At 42.1% G+C, this 18,641-nt stretch overlaps 2 protein-coding genes across 2 annotated transcripts in view; both read right to left on the bottom strand.

The window, feature by feature from the left end:
• The window catches only part of LOC109320049 (carbonic anhydrase 3-like), a 91,786-nt gene that overhangs the window by 57,701 nt on the left and 15,444 nt on the right, over window positions 1–18,641 (bottom strand). The window lies entirely within an intron of this gene.
• LOC109321008 (carbonic anhydrase 3-like) overlaps window positions 8,022–18,641 on the bottom strand; it is a 25,115-nt gene continuing 14,495 nt past the window's right edge. The window contains exons 3-7 of the mRNA XM_019555109.1: window positions 17,101–17,219; window positions 14,802–14,894; window positions 10,606–10,671; window positions 8,913–9,068; window positions 8,022–8,793 (exon numbers count right to left, since the gene is read on the bottom strand). Of these exons, the coding sequence (XP_019410654.1) occupies window positions 8,674–8,793; window positions 8,913–9,068; window positions 10,606–10,671; window positions 14,802–14,894; window positions 17,101–17,219 (554 nt within the window). The 3' untranslated portion in view covers window positions 8,022–8,673. The remainder of the gene's footprint in view (window positions 8,794–8,912; window positions 9,069–10,605; window positions 10,672–14,801; window positions 14,895–17,100; window positions 17,220–18,641) is intronic.

Raw genomic sequence — 18,641 nt, 5'->3', positions numbered from 1 at the left:
CGACTTGCTCTTGGTGAATCCATGCTGGTGTCTCCTGATCACCTTGTTCTTCTCTATGTGCTTTACAATAAATGCCTTAAGGGCCTTCTCCAGGGTCTTTCCTGGTGTCAAGGTGAGGCTCACCAGTATGTAGTTCCTCTGACCCTCCTGCTTTCTTTTCTTAAAGATGGGCATTATATTTGTCCTTCATCAGTCACTCAGGACCTCATCTGACCTCCATGAGTTCTCAAAGAGGATAGATAATGGCTCTGAAATTACTTCAGCCAATTCCTTCAGTACCCTAAGGTGCATCCCATCTGGTTCTGCTTGCTTGAAAGAATCTAGCTTCTCTAGTGAACTCTCACCTCTTCTTCTACTACTCTAAGCTGCTTGTCTCCTTCCATATCTTTGCTGCCAACTGCACTCATCATTCTAATGCTTGCTGCTCTCCCCCACTAACTCATCCTTGTGTCTGACCCTCTAACAGCCTTGGGCCTCCACTACCCCAACTCCCCTGCTTCCCTGTCTCTCCCCTACAGCCTTGGGCCCCCACTTCCCTTCTCCTGTCTTCCACTCACAACCTCTTTCTCCCCTCCATGCCAATAACCCTCCTGACTCCATTTTTCCTTGCTCCATGCTGGCAGACTCCACTCCCACTGCTGCCTGGGGCACAAAGCACTGCCTCAACTTGGCTTGTGCTAGCTCCTGAGGGTGCAGACCAGAACCAGAGCTGCAGCAGCCATCTGATCCCCTTTCACTTTGTATTTGGAGCTCCAAGATGAAGGTCTCCACCCCATGGTAAATGTGGAAAAATCCTCATCTTGGAGCTGAGTAAATATTGTAGATTGCTTATGGTTTCTCTGGTCTTCCTCTTTCATTTGATATATTTGTAGAAACCCTTTTTATTATCTTATATATTCCTTGCCAACTTCATCTCAAATTGTGCCTTGCCCTTCCTAATTTTCTCCCTGCATGCCTGTGTAATGCTTATAAATTTTCCTAGTCCTATGACCAAGTTAGCCCTGTTTATAAGATTCCTTTGTGAGTTGCAACTCACTGAAGAGACTGTTCTCTAGCCATGCTGGTTTCCTGATTCACTTCCCATTCTTCCATTGCATCAGGATAGCTTTCGCCTGCACCCTTAAAAAGGTCTCCTTTAAAATACTACCAGCTCTCCTTGACTCCTTTTCCTTGCTAGACCTGCCTCCCTATGGATCCTTATCACCAGTCCCCCATTTTTGCTGAAATCTACTTTTCTGAAGTCCAATGTCCTTATTCTGCTTCTCACCTTCTTTTACATCTTTAGGATCTTGAACTCATTTCACAGTCATCGGGCACATCTACACGTTGCCATATCACAAAGTTATTACTACACCATGCTTTAGTACTTCTTTCTGGAAATACTAAAGCACTGCACAGCAACCACCTGTATTGTGTTGTACAGGCAGTGCATACTTAAATTTCCCTGCTACATCGCCATAGTGATCATGTGTAGACCCATGTGACCACTACATTGCCATACCACGCCATACAGTGACATAGTGTGTTGCTACATCACAGTAGGGCAATGTGTGGATGTGCCCACTGTCACAAAGTTACCTTCTACCTTCATTTTCTCAACCACTTCTTCCTAGTTTGTGAGCAAATAAGAACTTCCCATCTATCTGGCCTCTTTATTGTCTGTGTCAAAAAGTTTTATTATATTACCTTTGAACCTTCCCGGATGTTTGCAGCAGCATGGCAAAATTATTCCTGTGAACCAAGTGCTTCATTTTTACTTCTTTCTGATTTTTTAATGAAGATACATTTATATTCTCAACAAGAGATGACTTTAGCCAACTTACCTTCACCGTAAGTTGAGGGTATCTTACTCTTCTGACAGCTTCACTGAATTATTAACCAGATATCCTGACTTGTGGGAAGTCAGAATATCTAGGGCACCCAGAAGGTAATGGAAATTTACACTTCTAATCACCAGGAAATACCAAATGAAGACACGTCACCCCTTCATATATACCCCTGCAAATAATGTATGAACTAGGAGCATGGCCAAAGAGGGGTGAAAAGAGGCCAGGAACTCAGCTAGCTGAGGGAAGGAGATGGGTTATGTATGACTCATGGTACATAATCAGGGTGGGTGAGAGATGTACAATTCAAACTACATAACTAAGGAAACACACACAGTACATGTACACAACTGTAAATCCTGTCACACAGTAATTGTGGCACACCTGGGCCCCAAATGCAGTCAGGGTATGATTTTGAAACATCCCCAGGATGCTTCCACACCTTTGGGGTGATGCCCTTCTGCCCCAAACCCCTCTCTGCTGCTTGACCACTGGGAACCAGCTGAAATGTGCCTGAGGTCAACTCCTTGGTCTCAGCCCTAGCCAACCTTGCTAGCAGAGGAGATTTTGTCAGTAAAATGTGTATCGTTGTCCAGGTCACATGCGCAGAAGTGACAGATCCATGTTTCTGTAGAATGGGCAGGCCTGTATGCTCAAATACTCCGGAATCATAAATAGTCAGTGACAAGTGGCTGGTAAAAAGAGAACAGAAAGGTTTATTATGAAAACAAGAAAAAGCACAAGAAATCAGTAACCATCTGTTGTGAGATACAGAGATATCAGAATAAATTAACACACAAAAGATAATATCAGAACAAGAACTTGTTCTTACCCTACACCTGGAATCCAAGTCCCTAGCCATTATCAACAGGTTGAAAAGCAGACCCTGCCTCTGATCTTTCTGTCAAGGGCTTGTAAAAGTTCTTCTGGGAGGGTTTCTCCATGAGAAACACACTCATGTCAGATGTCAGTATGGTCTGGAAATTGTCACAATAAAAAACTCGACACGTACTTAACAATGTGCTGAGACTTATAACAGGCTGTACAACTTACATACAGATGTACTCCCTGAACTCTTAGGCATTAGACCAAGTGATACAAGACACACCCTAAATTACTACTAGCAATAGAAGAAAGAGACAATATAAATCATTTGCTTCATCAACTGTTACCTGAAGATCTGAATAGTGCTAGTACTGTGGAGTAAATTAATTTGTCTGCCAGTCAGTCAGTTTGCAGATTCTGTTTGAAGCTGAGTAGGGTAAGAACAGAAACCTTGAAGCTTCAAGTATGAAGACTGCTCTCTGCCTTTGCTTGCGGCTGAGGGGATGGAGCATTAAGACCAGAGTCTAAAAGAGCGGGCAGTGTTAACAGACTGCTAGCAACAGAGCTAATTTAGGCAGTGCAGATTTTGCCACAGACAAGGAGAGGAAATATCAGTAATAGTGGAAGGTAGCACAGTATGAGAAAAAGGATGTAAATAGGTGGAGCAGGGCTACAAAACTGTCCAAATAAAAGCTGAAACTAGCGACTGAACATTTTTCCATTAGCTGTACAAAGGTAACTCAAAGACAACTGAATATCCTGGATATCAATGAAGAGATTCCCACTGAGCAATGCAGAATGAATGTGTAGCACACCTCATTACCTGGACCTTCTATGGTTTAAACCAATCAATATAGCTCATACAAACTGTGTAGTGATTCACTTCTATTCCTAATAGAAAATAATGTGCACAAGACACAAAACTTTGCAGTTTTTGTGTACCCTCCACCCCACTTTTTTTTACGCCAGCTATCAGACTCTAAACTATTCTTTTTTGTATTGTGTTTTGCATATCCCACTGATCTGCATAAAAGCACACCTCTGGAATAGGATGTTCTCTTAAAACTTGTTCTAAACAAAACATTTTTTTAGCTCTAACACAATTGGCTGTACAATTATTTTGAGTAGAACAATATGTACATTTTAATAATTAACATACTCTTGTTTTGTGGGGGAAAAGATCATTTAAAGTTTCAAAAGCTCTTCACTAACAAATCAATACATAAACAAGTAAAAAAAAAGCTTAGAATTCATCTGGGGAAAAACAAATCTGCTTGAGGGAATATTTTTGGTAGTTCTGCAACTCATATTTTGCTTCCAGGGGCAAACTGCCAGTTTCAACTAAAGACAGGATGCATTATTTTGCCAAAAAATCACAGTCCATTCTATCAAATCCTTTTTAATATATACTTATAATTCAGAATATGACATTCACCACCTCTAAAGGACTCTCTTGTTAGGTCTTTCTTTTGCACTTTGCAAGACAGAAGCACAGCATAATCAGGCCTGTGTTTTTACGGCTGTATTGAGACTTTGTCTGAACTGTGGCCTGTAAGACATCAGCTGGGGGAATAATGCTTTTTTATCTGATTAAACATAGCATTAGTTTGCAAATGAGTCTAATGCTTTGGTTTTTTACTCTGAGTAACCTTTAAGTCAAGGAGCATATAGAAAATATGTGTTTCAAGGCTTGCCATGCCAAGTAAAAGTTCACTTGAATCACTGCTAGAAATTAAAATAGTACACTCACTATCTGAAGTAATACTGTCAAATTAGCATACAATATTGTTTCCCTGCTTCGGTAATTTATAAATGATTGACAGTATTCCTGGCTTGGTGGGGAATGCCAGTCATGGGAGAAGGCAGAGAAGGAGAATATGCTTTCCTGCCACTGCCGCAGTCCTGGGCTAAGCCTAGCCCCGATGCAGCCCAACTAGAGAGGACAGGAGCTCCCCTCACCCCCAGGACAGTATGGACAGCAACAGGAGCAGGCTGGGAAGTGGGAGGGGAAGAAACATGGTTCCAAGCACAGAACCATGAAGGTAGCTCTTACCTTCTTCAGGACTTTCCCCAGCTGCTATTACTGCAACCATGCTGCTGCACCTACTCTGGCCCTGCTCTGTGGTAGCACCACATGACTAGGGACCTATTCATAGCAAGGGCAGGACAGGTGAGCACAGCAACTGCTTTAAGTTTCCAGAGCCAAGGGTACTTACCAAGGAGAGTTTTGCTTTTCCAAGTCAGTATTAACTCCTCTGGCACCACATTAGCTTGTAGAGAGAATCATAGGTTTGGAAGGTACCAGGGCTGGACCCAGGGGGGATGTAGTATCATAGTATACACCCTTTGATTCCTGCTGCCTATTCCTTGGCTTCTCACTGGCATGGTGAGAGCAGAGGTGTCTGTGAGGGAACTACTGTAGTTCCCCCAGCTCTCTCCAACTCAATACTAGCCCTAGATAACTATTTCCACTCCTTGGGCAGAGAAGCCTCCTGGGGAGTAGAGGACAGGGGGAAAAGTACTCTGAAATCAAGGTATGGGGAACCTGCTTCCCAGCCAGAGCTCACATCCACTCCAAAGCAGTAGCCACAAGGGGAGCTCAAGCCATGTCAGGTAATACCCCTGCCTCTGTAGTTAGAGCATCAACGCACTGTTGGAAGCCCTATGCTAGCAAGGGATGCCCAGGACAGCCAGGCAGGGAGAGGGTACATAAAGAATAAACCCACCTGATTCTGAGAATGTCCCCAGCTGATTTACGGTGGTAGAGGGGGTGGGGGGAGCACAACTCCAGCTGGAGGCTGTGGAGAGTAGATGGGCAGGGTGTCAGACTCAACTGCCACACTCCCCTTCTCCAAATCCTGGCTCTGCTCATGGAGTGGACTAAGGGTTATCTGTTCCAACCCCTGGTATAACTACATTTCCTTAAAGAGAGAGCCAGTGCAAGATGGTGTGGGAGTCAGACATATAATAGAATAACACAAATTACAGGTAGGGTTTTCACCTGCTGCATTAAGTTTTCCATGTGTTTGCAACCAGAGCTCTGATGCAACAGCATGATAGGATTCTTCTCTCCCTATTCTGTCTCCCTCAGGCAGTGGAGGAGAGAATGCAATGTGTGGTAATGCAAAGCGAAGATGTTGTCTTTTATTGATTTGTATAAGGGGTTCTGATTTTAGGACACTGAACTCTGAAGAGTACATGCTCTGCTGGTACATGCTTTATAACTTTATAAAAATTTTCCTGGAGGAAGAGAATACAAAAATGTAATTTCATTTTCAGAAGATATTAAGATTATAATACCAATTGGTAGGAAATTCAGAGGCTTTTCTTCTCCACAATATCATTAATCAGATTATTCTTAAAAGATTATCTTTGCTTGTATTGACTTGTGTCCCACCCTCACACAGTTACAAGTTTTCTTTTACACTTACTCAGATATATTTTGGAATTCACATTGTGGAAAAAATGACTGTGCACTAACCTAATATACCTCCAGGTCAGGGTGTTAGGATAGGAGAATGCATTTTACATTAGCACTAATAATGGAAGTTCCAGGGATCCAGAGGGCTTAATTTGGACCTCTCTGACCAACCTGGCTTTTCTACAGGCTCACAGGACTCTGTTACCTGACTTTATAGCAGCCTCTTGGGAATCTATTACTTGATTTTACTTCCACTTCACAGGACTCTTGTTGCCTGATCAAATATTGTTCTGTGTCCTAAGGGAAATGAAGCTATTAACTCCATTAAGAAGCTAGCCTTGTTTGGTATAAAACAAAAAGGTGAAGCTATGGTTAAAAAAAAATCTGAGTAATCCAGTAACTCCACTGGTTGTAGCATGCATTTCCTTGCTGGAAACTAGACTTCATGAGCAAGTTAAAGTTGAGCCAAAGCAGCTCAGGAAACATCAAGTAAAATACATTTGATCATACAAGGTAAGCTGAACCAAGGATAGTTCATTTCCAAGCTGGACACTGTAAGTATTGTTAAGATTGTGCTTTTTTATCCTACTCCCTTGCCAAAAAAGTGACAATGTCTTGTATAAACAAACTAAAGGCATGGGTACTGGACTTGTCATCTATCCTTAAGATATACAGTGGATGCATTATGGTGACAGGTATTACCAGTGACAGGTATTTTGGTTAAATTCTGGTCTTATGTGTTTTTATGTCAGCCATCATTAGAAATGAAAGCAAAAACACCATTTCTTCTGTAAATGTATTTATTAGTGTTGGTTCTCTTAAGGAAGAGAAGGAAGGAAATACTATTACTATACACCCATACAATCCTGAGACAACTTTAGTCAGACAAGAGACAAGAACATCATAGCCAATTGATGATAATAAGAGTCAAAATTTTGTCTTAGATTCTTGCTCACAAATCTTTTTAACATTAGGATCAATTGCAAACATAAGCAAGAGTAGAATTTGGCTTTGAGAAATGTAAGAGAAATGGTAGAGTAAGAAAATGGAGGTGAAAATTCTTATGATTCTAAAAAGCCTTCCATAGAAACTAACCATTTTCTGCTAGTGACAAATCCTGAAGATTTGGGAAATCAAAGAAAATGCTGGAGCTTCTCAAAACTGATGTAATTGCAAATGCTGTGACATAAAAATGAAAGTTGATCAGAGTAAGTCAATTGTTAAAATAATTACAAGTGTTTCCCAAATTCAATACTCATAGTTTGAGCTAAATTGTTGATTTCAGTTCTCCAAAACAAAACTGTCCACCGCTAATCTTCCCTTATGTTGAAATCAAAACTTGCTCATCAGTGACTTTCTTTGTACCTTCTCTGTGCCGGAGAAACATAAAGAACAAAACTCTGCCTTGAATGCCTCCCAAGAATTATATCAATTTAAAAAAATAGGAGATTTTTGACTCATCTTGCCCAATTTAAATACAACTGCTAAATATATCTTTTAGCTGGAAATATCATTTGTCTGGAAGGGGCAACCATTGAAGAACCTACAAAGAATGGATTAAAGTCTTCTCTTGCCAGATGTAATGGTACCTTGATGAAACAAGCAGATCTCATTTGCACGGGCAACACACAAGGTACAGAGATAATTTTGGGCTGTTTTGGGTCAAAATTGTCTTGTCTTGGATGAAAAATTAACAAAGTATTGGAACTTTAGGACAGAACAGTATGCTGAATACAAGTGAAGGGCAAATTGTCACTTCAGTTTCCTACTGCTGCAAGATGCGTCTTTATAGAAGCCAGACACAAAGATTTTTTAGGGTAATATCTTTTATTGGACCAACTCATAGTTGGCCCTGTAAAAAATATCACTCTAAGAAATCCTTGCTGCTTGCTTATTTTCTGGATCATCATAGCTACAGCTTACTCTCTGAATACTAGGAAACTCTTCGAACACTGGGAAAGACAGCACTCTTTCCCACCTACAAAAGTGGGAGGTGCATTTTCTGAAGGCAGCTCTTGATTCTTTGTTTGAATCTCTGACAACAAACTGCAAGTGAGAGGCAGCAGAGGAAGGGGAAAGCAGTGTGTTAAAAGAACATTTATTCATTAGATACTATTTGGAGTCACAATTTATATTGCACTCCTCCCCTAATTAAATTCCCATTGTTCTGTACAGACACTGAAAGCTAGCAAGGAGGGAAATATTGTCTATTAGGATATCTAGCAGAGGTGTTCCGTTTTCTCAATTTTCTGTGTAAAGACTTAAAAATGATTATGCTTTTTAATATGAAGACACCTCTAGATATCTAGGTATTGAACCTAGCTCATTTTACTCCCAACAGCTCTTGGCAGAAAGGGCCCGTTTAAAGCTAAAGCTGTTGTTATGAGCCCAACAGAGACTCCACATTTCCATATTAACCTTTAAAAATTACCCAAGCCAAATTTTCTCTGCTAAAAATCAGAGTCAGTGATCCACCATATTTCATTACTCAGACTTTCAGCCTTTGGCCAGTCCAGGGGGAGAGCAGCAGAGAGTACATTGCTACCTAGGCTTTGGCAGCTGGGAATTCTCACTCCAAAGGCACCCAATTTCAATAGAAATTTATTTGAAGGAGGTTCTCACAATCCTGCCCTTCAGAGGCTGTAGAGGACGCCAGTTATCCACCAGGGGGCGAAAAGGTTCATTCTCACTGTTCATGGAAAGGCTCCGTAGCTTTGCCATCTACAAAGACCCATAATAAAAAGGTCAGCAAGCTGAGGAATTGGTATGTACACCATAATCAATTCAAAATTGACAAAAAGCCATGCCTGTGGATAGGTGAATCTCTAGGTTCAGTTTACCTGGTCTGGGCTGACAACAATAGGCTCCCTTAGAAGAATCCAGGTGACGCACTCTTCACAAGGAGGTGTAGTGAAGGAGCCCTCATAGGTCCAGTAGTCCCGAGACTTGGGGAAAAGGATTGATGGATCAAAGTGTAGAAAAGGACTCTCTTTCCCCTTAACCAGACAAAACAAAATGCTATTCAGTAAGCAATTTTAATACACATCTTGTTTAAAGGGAGACTCAAGTTGCAACAGAAAACTTAATGAAAGGTGTTCATGTAAGAGAAAACTCTTCCTTTCAAACATTTGTTCAGTAAATTTCCTTTCTAAAATAATAACAACCAGCATATATTTTATTAACATCGCCTGTATAAATACATTAAAAGTGTACTATATCAAACTGTCCATCACTTTTAGTATGGTTGTAACTTCCTTCACCACAATGTACTTTACCAAACTATTTCAAGTAGTCACAGTTTTATCTATAATTTAACTATACCATTCTGCAAGAGCAAAAACAAGTAGCCTTGTTTAGATTTATATCTTGCAAAGTAAAAAACATAAGTATGCAAAAATAAAAGACAATGATTTTGGGGGTTGATGTCTAGCTCATTTTCTTATTTTTCCTTCTTTCTTGAGCTGTTTCTTTTTCAAAATGGTTGTAGATTAATTTTGTATTTCTAAGAGTAGTAATAAGTTTCTGCTACATAAAAGTGAACATTTATCCCTCCACTCCCCCATGCATCCCTTTTCTTTTTAAATCAAGACCAAGTTGAAAAATCTGATAGTTAAACAAAGTCTCAGATGTCAGGCAGTGGGGTTGATATCACTGCTTTTCAACATATCTACAAATGTTTTGTTTGTTAACTTTCTCAAGAAATCTTGGTTATAGTGACAGGTATTCAGGTTGCAGGTGGCATGCAAAAAGCAAGGCAATGTCTAAGTAGGGCAAGTGATGACTGGGGTGTTGAAATGAATGTCATGAGAAGACCAGAGGGGGGAAGAGAAGCAAATGAGGTCAGCTTGTCTACCATAGGAAGAAGTGGAATAATGTCAATATAGGAATACAAGTCAAAGACAGTTCTATATGTGGTGGAAGTGAATAAAGACTCAGAAGAGAGATTTGAGGACTTAACCATACAACTTAACAGCACTACTAGTGCCGTTAAGGACAACCCAAGTATTAAAGGTTTGCTGGATTGAGGCAAGTCTTCAAATAGTTGAGCGGCATGATGAATTACCAACGTAGAATGTGGAGACAGCTAGAAAGGATCCTGATGTTGGTAATAGAATAATATTTTCAGGAAATCCTAAATTGTTAAAATTTACTTTTCTGTTCAATGAGACTAGGTCTGATAACAATTCTGTAGAAGTTCTGCCTATGTGAAAAAATACAGAACTACATTCTTATACTGCATTCATTTGAAAAAACATTTTAGGGCATGGAGTTCAGTGCTATTTGTGCCCATATCTGTAAAGACTATTTAGCAACTTATGTCCAAATCCTATTAAAGCCAACCTAACAGAATTGAGAAGAAGAATTACATTTCTTCTTATAGAAAAGAAAATATTCTGAGTCATGTTCATCAGTACACACAGGATGTTGATGTATGGCCAAGAGTACAGCCAGAATAGATTGTCATACCTGGCCTCTAATGTTCATTTCTGCTGATGCTCTGTTAACCTAATAAAATGCAAACTCTTTTATTACCTTGGTCTTGATAGATTCTATTTCTTCAAGAATTCTTTTCATCTCTCGTTTAAGAGTTTTCCCAACCTGTAATGCAGAAAGCATGAGCTGAACAAGTAGTTTTGTCAGATGATATATTTGTTCACCATATCTTACAACTGCATTAAAAATGAACACAAACCATATCTCTTGTAAGTTTAATTAGCAACGTTCTCAGAACATCTTGTACGAAGAAACAAAAGTATATCTGATACTGTGGAAAACATCCTGAATAATATTAAAAGTGAATTAATTTAATTCTAATAGTATTTGCTAAATCTTCATATAAGACTCACATATGCTACAGCATGACACCCATGGGCTTCAGTGGGAGAAAGGGATTCTACATTGTATTATAAATAGGATATAGAAGAAAAAATGTGATTATTTACAAAAAATGTACTTTATTTCTCTCAATTTTTTCTTAGGAAAGATAGAAAATGTATGGTTTGTTTAGCATGCATCTGTGCCATTAAATGGTAGCATTCCTTCAAAGTGTATACTTTGGCCCTTATACAGTGGCCTCATTTTATGACTGGTGTCCAGAGCGGATATAAGCAGACAGTCGACAGCTTAGCAAAGGATATCATCTCAGGAAAGCAAAAAAGGAGAAGAGCAAAGGAGGATGTTATCACAACTGTATACAGTACAAAAGAAGGTCCTTAGCAACAGCATCTAAAAATAAGATAGCTGCTCACTAAGGTTGTGCAAAGGTCCCTGATTCGGTGGCCAAATCTCCAAATCCAAATCAAATCAGAGGACCCTTTAATCTCTCCAAATTGAAATCGAAACCCTCTGAACCGATTCAGAAAGATTTGGAAAGAGTAGACGATTCTGACATAAACGCAGTTTTAAAAGTTTTTTCTGCATACCTCAAGGTAGCAGGTGGCTCATGAATGCTGCAATGCTGGGGCAGGTGGAATGTCCCACAGAAGTGTAGGGGGCTCCCCAGTACACTTGGCAGTGTGACGGGCTAGCTAGTAGTGACTTAGTCCAGGGATTTTGAAGGGTAAAAGATGATTGGAGGACTTGGGATTCCCTTTCCTCACTCACCAATCAGGCCCCAGAGACTCACCCTCCATGTCTCCTGATTGTCCTCTTGAGTCACCTGGAAGGGGATAAAAGGCGCAGTGCAGCTGACTCAGGGGAGACCAGTGAGGGACCACAAGGAAGGAGCTTCAAAGAGTTGGCAAGAGCGGGGTCAGCGGGATGGGAGCAGTGCCCCAGAAGCACCTGAAGGAGCGGGACCTGCAGGCAGCAGTTGGACCCTCAGCAGCACGGCATGAAGCCAGCAGGAGAGGCTCCCTGCTGGTCTCCAGGATCCCCTACGAGAGGCTGTGGGCAGCAGGAGAGGCTCCCCAGCTCCAGCAAGGATCTGAGCAGTGACCTGAGAGGTTCCCAGCTCTGCTTCCAGTTCCTCCCGTAAGAGGCCAGGCAGCTTGGGACTCCTGGAAGATCAAGACACCTAGCAGCTTGGCTTAGCATCAACACTGGTGGCTGTGTGGTTGTGTTTTTACTTTCCATGTAGGAGATCTGAGTTCAAGTCCCAGCTTGGGTGAGTGAAGAAACAGGGGTCATTGTGTTCTCCTCCTCCGGGTACCTAGGCCCTATATTCCTTGTTATTTGACCTTTTTGTATTTTTGGGCCTTTTATATTTCACCAACGAGTATTGCTTATTCTGCTGTTTGTGTTTTATATTTTGTTAACCCTGTCTTTTGTCAACTGGATGAATATGTCTATGATTGATAACCTTTGTTGAATCCTGCCCCCTCGGGGCATTATAGTGTCCCCTATACCCCCTGGTTTATACTGGTTATGTTCCCAGTACTGTTCTCTCATTAAAAGGTATATGGTTAAGTCCCCATTGGTGGTCTGGCTCTGCTTTATAGGAGGAGGAGAGTCCCAACACCTCCTACAGCGGTTGTGCACCTGCTTTGATCCCTTCAGTTGGAGAGGGGGTACCTCTTGAAGTACTGCCCAGGTTATACCAGCAAACCCGGAAGTGGACCAGAAGCACTTCCAATCCATTTCTGGGTCTGCTGGAGAGTGCACTGAGGTCCCCCCTTCCCCCCCCCGTGACCTCCCAACTCAGCGACTGGTGCCTCCTGGGTCTGGGGGGGCACCCGAGGCCCCCCGCAGCCAATCACATCTCCAAATCAGCATCGAATCTTCAGATTCAGATTTGGCCAAATAGTATCGGGGACAGTGATCCAAATCAACGGACTGAATTGCTGTCCCCAATTCTGGCCAAACCCAAATCCGAATCGAATAGGGCCCCCGTTTTGCACACCTACCACTCACCTCTGGGAGAATGGGTTGAAATTTGATTCAAGTTATCAATAATGCAAATTTCGCCTCATCAAGCTACCTCATTCTTGACATCATCCTACACTCCATAAACCAACCATCCACTGAAGTTTGGCCTAGGAGAAAACTACAATCCTAGGGTGTGTATAGATGAAACAGGGGCCCTAAATTGAAGTGGTGAGTTGAAAAACCCACTGCTTCAATTTAGACCCCTTAAAACTCCTGTGTCATGCACTTACCTCCCTCTCTGATGGGGGAGGGGAGGGCAAGCTGCCAGTGGGCAGAGAGGTCCCTGGGCGGAGTGGTATCAGTGGCAGTCCCCATCTAGGCAGCACCCACCCACAGGAACCTGGTTTAGGAAGTCCCAGAGGGCACCGTAGCCTCGGAGGGAAGCACCAGGTCCCTATACTCATGCAGGTAGGCAGGCAGGCTCTGGGGTGGGGGAGGGGTTGAAAATCAGGCTCACTGCTTTTCTTGGGCAAAGCCTGCCTTCCCAGGCTGTTCCCAGGCTGCCTGCAGGGCTTCCTGAAGGGCTTCCTGCAGGCCCCCTGAGCTGCACAGAGCCCAGTGCTTCACTCCATGGCTGTAGAAGCAGCAAACTAAAACTCCTTGGAGTTTATTTTGCTGCACCCCAAGTCATTTAAGGCACATTATGCCGCTGAATATCCTACAGCGGCTGGAATTAATGCACAATATGGTGCCAAGGTGTGCAAACACTGACACGATTACAGTGGTGTAAAAGCATTTAGCCTGCTTTAAAGTGTTGTGCACACACGCCCCTCATTTCATCTACACATAGCCCTAGGTTTCTTCTCACAAGCCCAGGACAAGATCTGGCTGGTTAATGTTCAGAAGCGTCTCAGCACTCTCATATGGTTGTTGGTTGCACTCAAAATGTATTTTCAAAGACATGCAGAGAGAAAGGTTAACATTGTCTGCTTCTATTATATCTGCTAGTAGGCTATGCTCTCAATGTTATGTTCTCACTTGAATTTTAGTGCCCCCAAATGAGAGAGAAAAAAAATGACAGAAGGTCAATACTACAGGGATTTTCACTGTACAATTACTATAGGAACCACTGAATTTTGCCTTAATAAAGTTGAACAACTCAGTAAGGATTTTGTGTTTATGTTCATTATCATGGGCCTAGATCAAAACCTGGGATCCAATTCCCGAATCTGGAGGAAGCTACAAAGCTCATGCTTTGAATCCATTTCTATCACAGTCTTGGATCTAAACCCTGAGCAAGTTTTTATTACTATCCATATATAAACTTCTGAGCTCAGCTCCATTTAATAACCACTGCCTGTTTTGCTAGGGTTGGATGAAAAGCTAAAAAGCTCTCCAAAGAGTGGTAACTGTAAGGCACAAATAGTGGAAGTTGTGACCTCTCTAGTCTTCTTTTTTATATATCACCACCATGCCAGGCAGCCTGATCACAGCCTGTTCTGCCCACTGAGCCACCCTGCTGCCGCGAGCATCCAGCCCAGACTTACAGCTCCCCCCTGCCACTTTGTTCTGCCACAGTCTCTGTGCTTTCCCGGGATCAGCGTTTCTCAACCTACAGCTCGTGAGCCTCTGAAATCTTCTTGAGACCCACTTTTGGGTTGTGATCCACGGGTTGAGAAATGCTGCTCTAAAGTGACGTTTGTTAACATGTTACTAAATACTGGAGATAAGGCACACAGGGATGAGTGCATTTTAAGGGTCTCGCTACATACAATAAATTATAAGGGAACCAGGCCTCACAAAAATCTTCAGCCTATGCTATGTTTTCCTATAATGCAAAGCAATGCAAGGCCATACAACAGAAACAGCTTTCCCCCAAACGGGCTACAGTATATGTACAGTACTACCAAAAATAAACTTACTTGCAGAAAAACACCCACTACAGCCACTCCATCACGTTGTTTCAAAGCTGGAGCAAAATTACCATGTTTTGGATTCCAGTGCACCATGTGAAGCTGAGAACAAAAAGAAGCTGGATTTTATCAATGCTGTTATGCAATATAAAGCAGGGTAGAGCCACAATGACGCATGCATTTCTCATGCACCCCATTGAAACCTGAGTGCACAGAGAATGCAGAAAATACGAATAAAGTATGCCCAATCCCTGCTACAGTTTTTTCTTATGCTTCCTGTAAGTCGTATGTTACAAAATTTACTTTTTAAATGTAACAAAAAATTGACCATGGAGCAATGCAGAGAATAATAGAAAATTTGCTTAAAATTAGACATATAATGCAACAGAGAAAATATTACAGATGCATGTAATATTCATACATGTAACATTGGAGTTTCCTATTGACATGTTTTTTCTCAGCCAGATTTTCAGGTTAGAGAAATTCCAACCAAAGACTCTTGATTAAGCAGTGCCTTATAAAATACTGTGCTATAGCTCCTGATTCTACTCCATCCCAAATGGCAGGGAATGAACAAGATACCAATTCTCTCTCATCTCTGCTCAGGACATTTTTGAGCACATTTGTATTTTTTCTTCTAGAGCAGAGGTTCTCAACCTTTTTTTGTACCAGGACCCACTTGTAAACACTGATGGCCAGTCCTGACCCAGTAAATAGTTTAAGTAGAAAACAGCTCCCTGGCCCTGCCAGTGCCCCTCACTCCCAACCTGCTGCCCCCCATCCCAAGCAGCGAGACTCACTGCTGCTGCCACCACTGCCTAGACCCGTGTCAGCTGCACCATCAGCAGCTTGAGGGGTAACAGATGCAGAAACGGGGACCATGCTGCCCTCACTTCCTCCTGCCACCAGCTGCTTGGGCACAGGGCCATAACTCTACCCTGCTCCCATCACCACTCCTCAGGCCACCTGTGCTGCCTGCCATGCCAGCTCCTCTCTGGGATAGAGCTGTGTCCTGAGGGGTGTGGCAGCAGCAGCTGGGCCATGGAGACAGGGTAGAGCCACAGCCCAGCATATGAGCAGCTGGCACTGGGAGGAGGTGAGGGCAGCATGGGCCCTCTCTCCTACCCAATCCATTTCTCCTCATGCTGCTAGTGGTGCAGTTGGTGCAGGGTCCTGCCGATGGCAGGATTGAGTCTTGCTACCCTGCTCTGCCCTCCCACACTGGGTCCTGCCCGCTGGGCAGCAGAGGCAAATCCTACCCGTGTCAGTCTGGCCAGGCTGCAGACCCATGCACGCACATGTCTTCCCCCCATACCCCCGCAACACCTTGCCTGTGAGCCCCCCATCCTGATGATGCTTTGTCTATGCCCCGCACCTCCCTCCACTCCACAGACTTACCTGGAGCTGCTCTCCAAGCTGCCTGGCTGCCACATGCACATGGCATCTCTTGCCTGATCACCCTCCTCTCACTCCCCCAGCCCCAAGCAGTTCCTTGGAGGCTAGAACTCTGCCAGCCTGCAAGGGGAAACCCATTGTTTCCCACATGTTCCTCCTTTAAAGGACAAGCCGTTTTTTAAGTTTGTTCGTGACCCTTTCATTATATTCTTGCGACCCACTTTTGGGTCGCAACCTACAGGTTAAGAAATGCTGTTCTAGAGGACCTGTCTAATGATTAATACAACAACAAGTGTCCCTGGGAAATACCTGAACATATGTGGAATTTGTACATATTTACATGGACTATTAGCATGGTATTATTGTATTTAGACTGCAATCTTGCAGGAGACTCTCCAATAGTTTAATTCAATTTAGTTAGTGTAACCATTATCATAAAGTAATGAAAAAAGGCCCAACTTTCTCCCTAAATACGCAACATAGAATACTGCTTTTTGTCTATTTTTGTCAGTGCCAAGCTACATGACACTGTTAAGGATAAAAGCAGCCTAGCCTCAGATCTCCAACTGCATTTAAAAAAACGTCATACATTCCATGCGTTCTCTCTTCTGTACAGAAGACAAGGGCCAAGTCTTATTTCTGCAAGTAAAGGTCAAAGAAAAAGACTCTCACTGATGGCAACACGGAGATATTTGGGGAAACTGAATTAATTGGTTCAAGCAGAAAATAGGAAGTAGGTTGATACTTTCAGAATGACTATGGTTGATACTTTCACACAGGGGAGCAGAGAGGAAATCATTCACAGCCCTTTCCACAACATTTTATAAACCAACCTGAAACTTGGGCAGTTTGCCCAGCTGCACCACACTTAAATTTGCATTATATGTTGAGAGAAGAATAAAAAGGGCCCTACCTCTGCTGCATATTTCACTCCATCCACAATGTGCTCTGAGCCATAATCATCAGAAGAACCCCAGTGAAAATGAAGTTGTCGCAGCCTGTAGGCTCCTTGAATCGGTCCACCTCTCAAAACTGCAAATGATAATATACCTGAATGGTAGGCCTTTTTCAAGAAGCTTTGCATGCATTTCCTGCATCTTCAGGCCTCCCAAACCTGAAAAGGTATTGAGAACCTTCTACAAATGCAAATGAATTCAGTGAGAGTTGAGGGCACTTTGCAAATCTAGTAGGATTTGGCCTGTATGGTCCTACACATAAGGATGATGCAGTAAATAAGGATTAGATTCTATAGGTCACAGATACAGTCAAACCACAGAATTAGTTACTGGCTGAAGAACAGGTCAGATTTCTCTAACTAGTAGCACATAAAGCTTGTGGAGGACAGGTGCTCATTATTCTTCAACAATCATCATGTCATGAAATTCTAATGAAGACATGAAAGGAGTATGTCTAAAATCAGCCTAAAAGGTTTGTAAAGTACTAAAAGCTATGGGCCTCATCCAACTTATTTATTAGGTAAGAACCTGCATTCTGAATAGATAGGGAATAAGTCTACTTTCATCTTTTTTGCTGAAATAGTTAAAACAAAGTATTGGAAAGATGCCTATTTTAATGCATTTTTAGGGACATATAATACAGGGTATTTCTAAACTATAATAACAATAGCTGTTAAGGCCATTAATTTGCCATTAAAATAAATAGACAGACCAAGTAATACTTTTCTAACACTTCATTTTCACTTATGGGCGACTACAACTTATTTAAAATCTGTCATGAGGTGAGGCTAGAAGGTCTCAAGTACAAACAATCATGTTTCTCTCATCTATAAATATGGCTTGACTTGTTCAACATAAAAAACTAAAAGTATCTGTAAAATGTAGAAAGATCTTCCAACTGGATTCCTTCCATCATCTTGGTTTTGTTTAGAAAGCATGGTCCAAGACATACACGTGTATACTGTGAGCGTACAGAAACTCTGAAGGCAAGTGATACAACTTTCTATGCTCTCATTGGGAAAACATTAAAGTCTACTTATTTCGCAGCCCAAATTCCAAGGATAAAACAAAGGGTCCAGAACAATCTACAAAGTAGACCTGGCTGAAAACTAGCGAAGACGGACCCTTATTTTGTTTCTGCTTGTGACTGAATCCAAGGTCTTTGAAGCAGTTTTCTATTATTTGAGGTAAAAATGAAAGGAAGGAAGCTCAGTTTTATTATGAGTAAAGACTAGTGATCAATGGTTGCAAAAGAACCATATGTAACATGTCCCTTGATATTGGATGTAAGGAAGAGAATGATCAGTTTTTAAAGTCCAGTGTAGCCTGTTTTTATACATTTTATGGATTTCATAAACATTAGGGCTGGAAGGGACCTCGGGAGATCATCGAGTCCAGCCCCCTGCCCAAGGGGCAGGAAGTCAGCTGGGGTCATAGGATCCCAGCAAGATAAGCATCCAATTTACTCTTGAAGGTGTTCAATGCAGGTGCTTGAACC

This window comes from Crocodylus porosus, unplaced genomic scaffold (assembly GCF_001723895.1).
Source record: "Crocodylus porosus isolate Cpor-Errol unplaced genomic scaffold, CroPor_comp1, whole genome shotgun sequence".
Classification (NCBI taxonomy): Eukaryota; Metazoa; Chordata; order Crocodylia; family Crocodylidae; genus Crocodylus; species Crocodylus porosus.
This window is presented reverse-complemented; position numbering and strand designations above follow the sequence as displayed.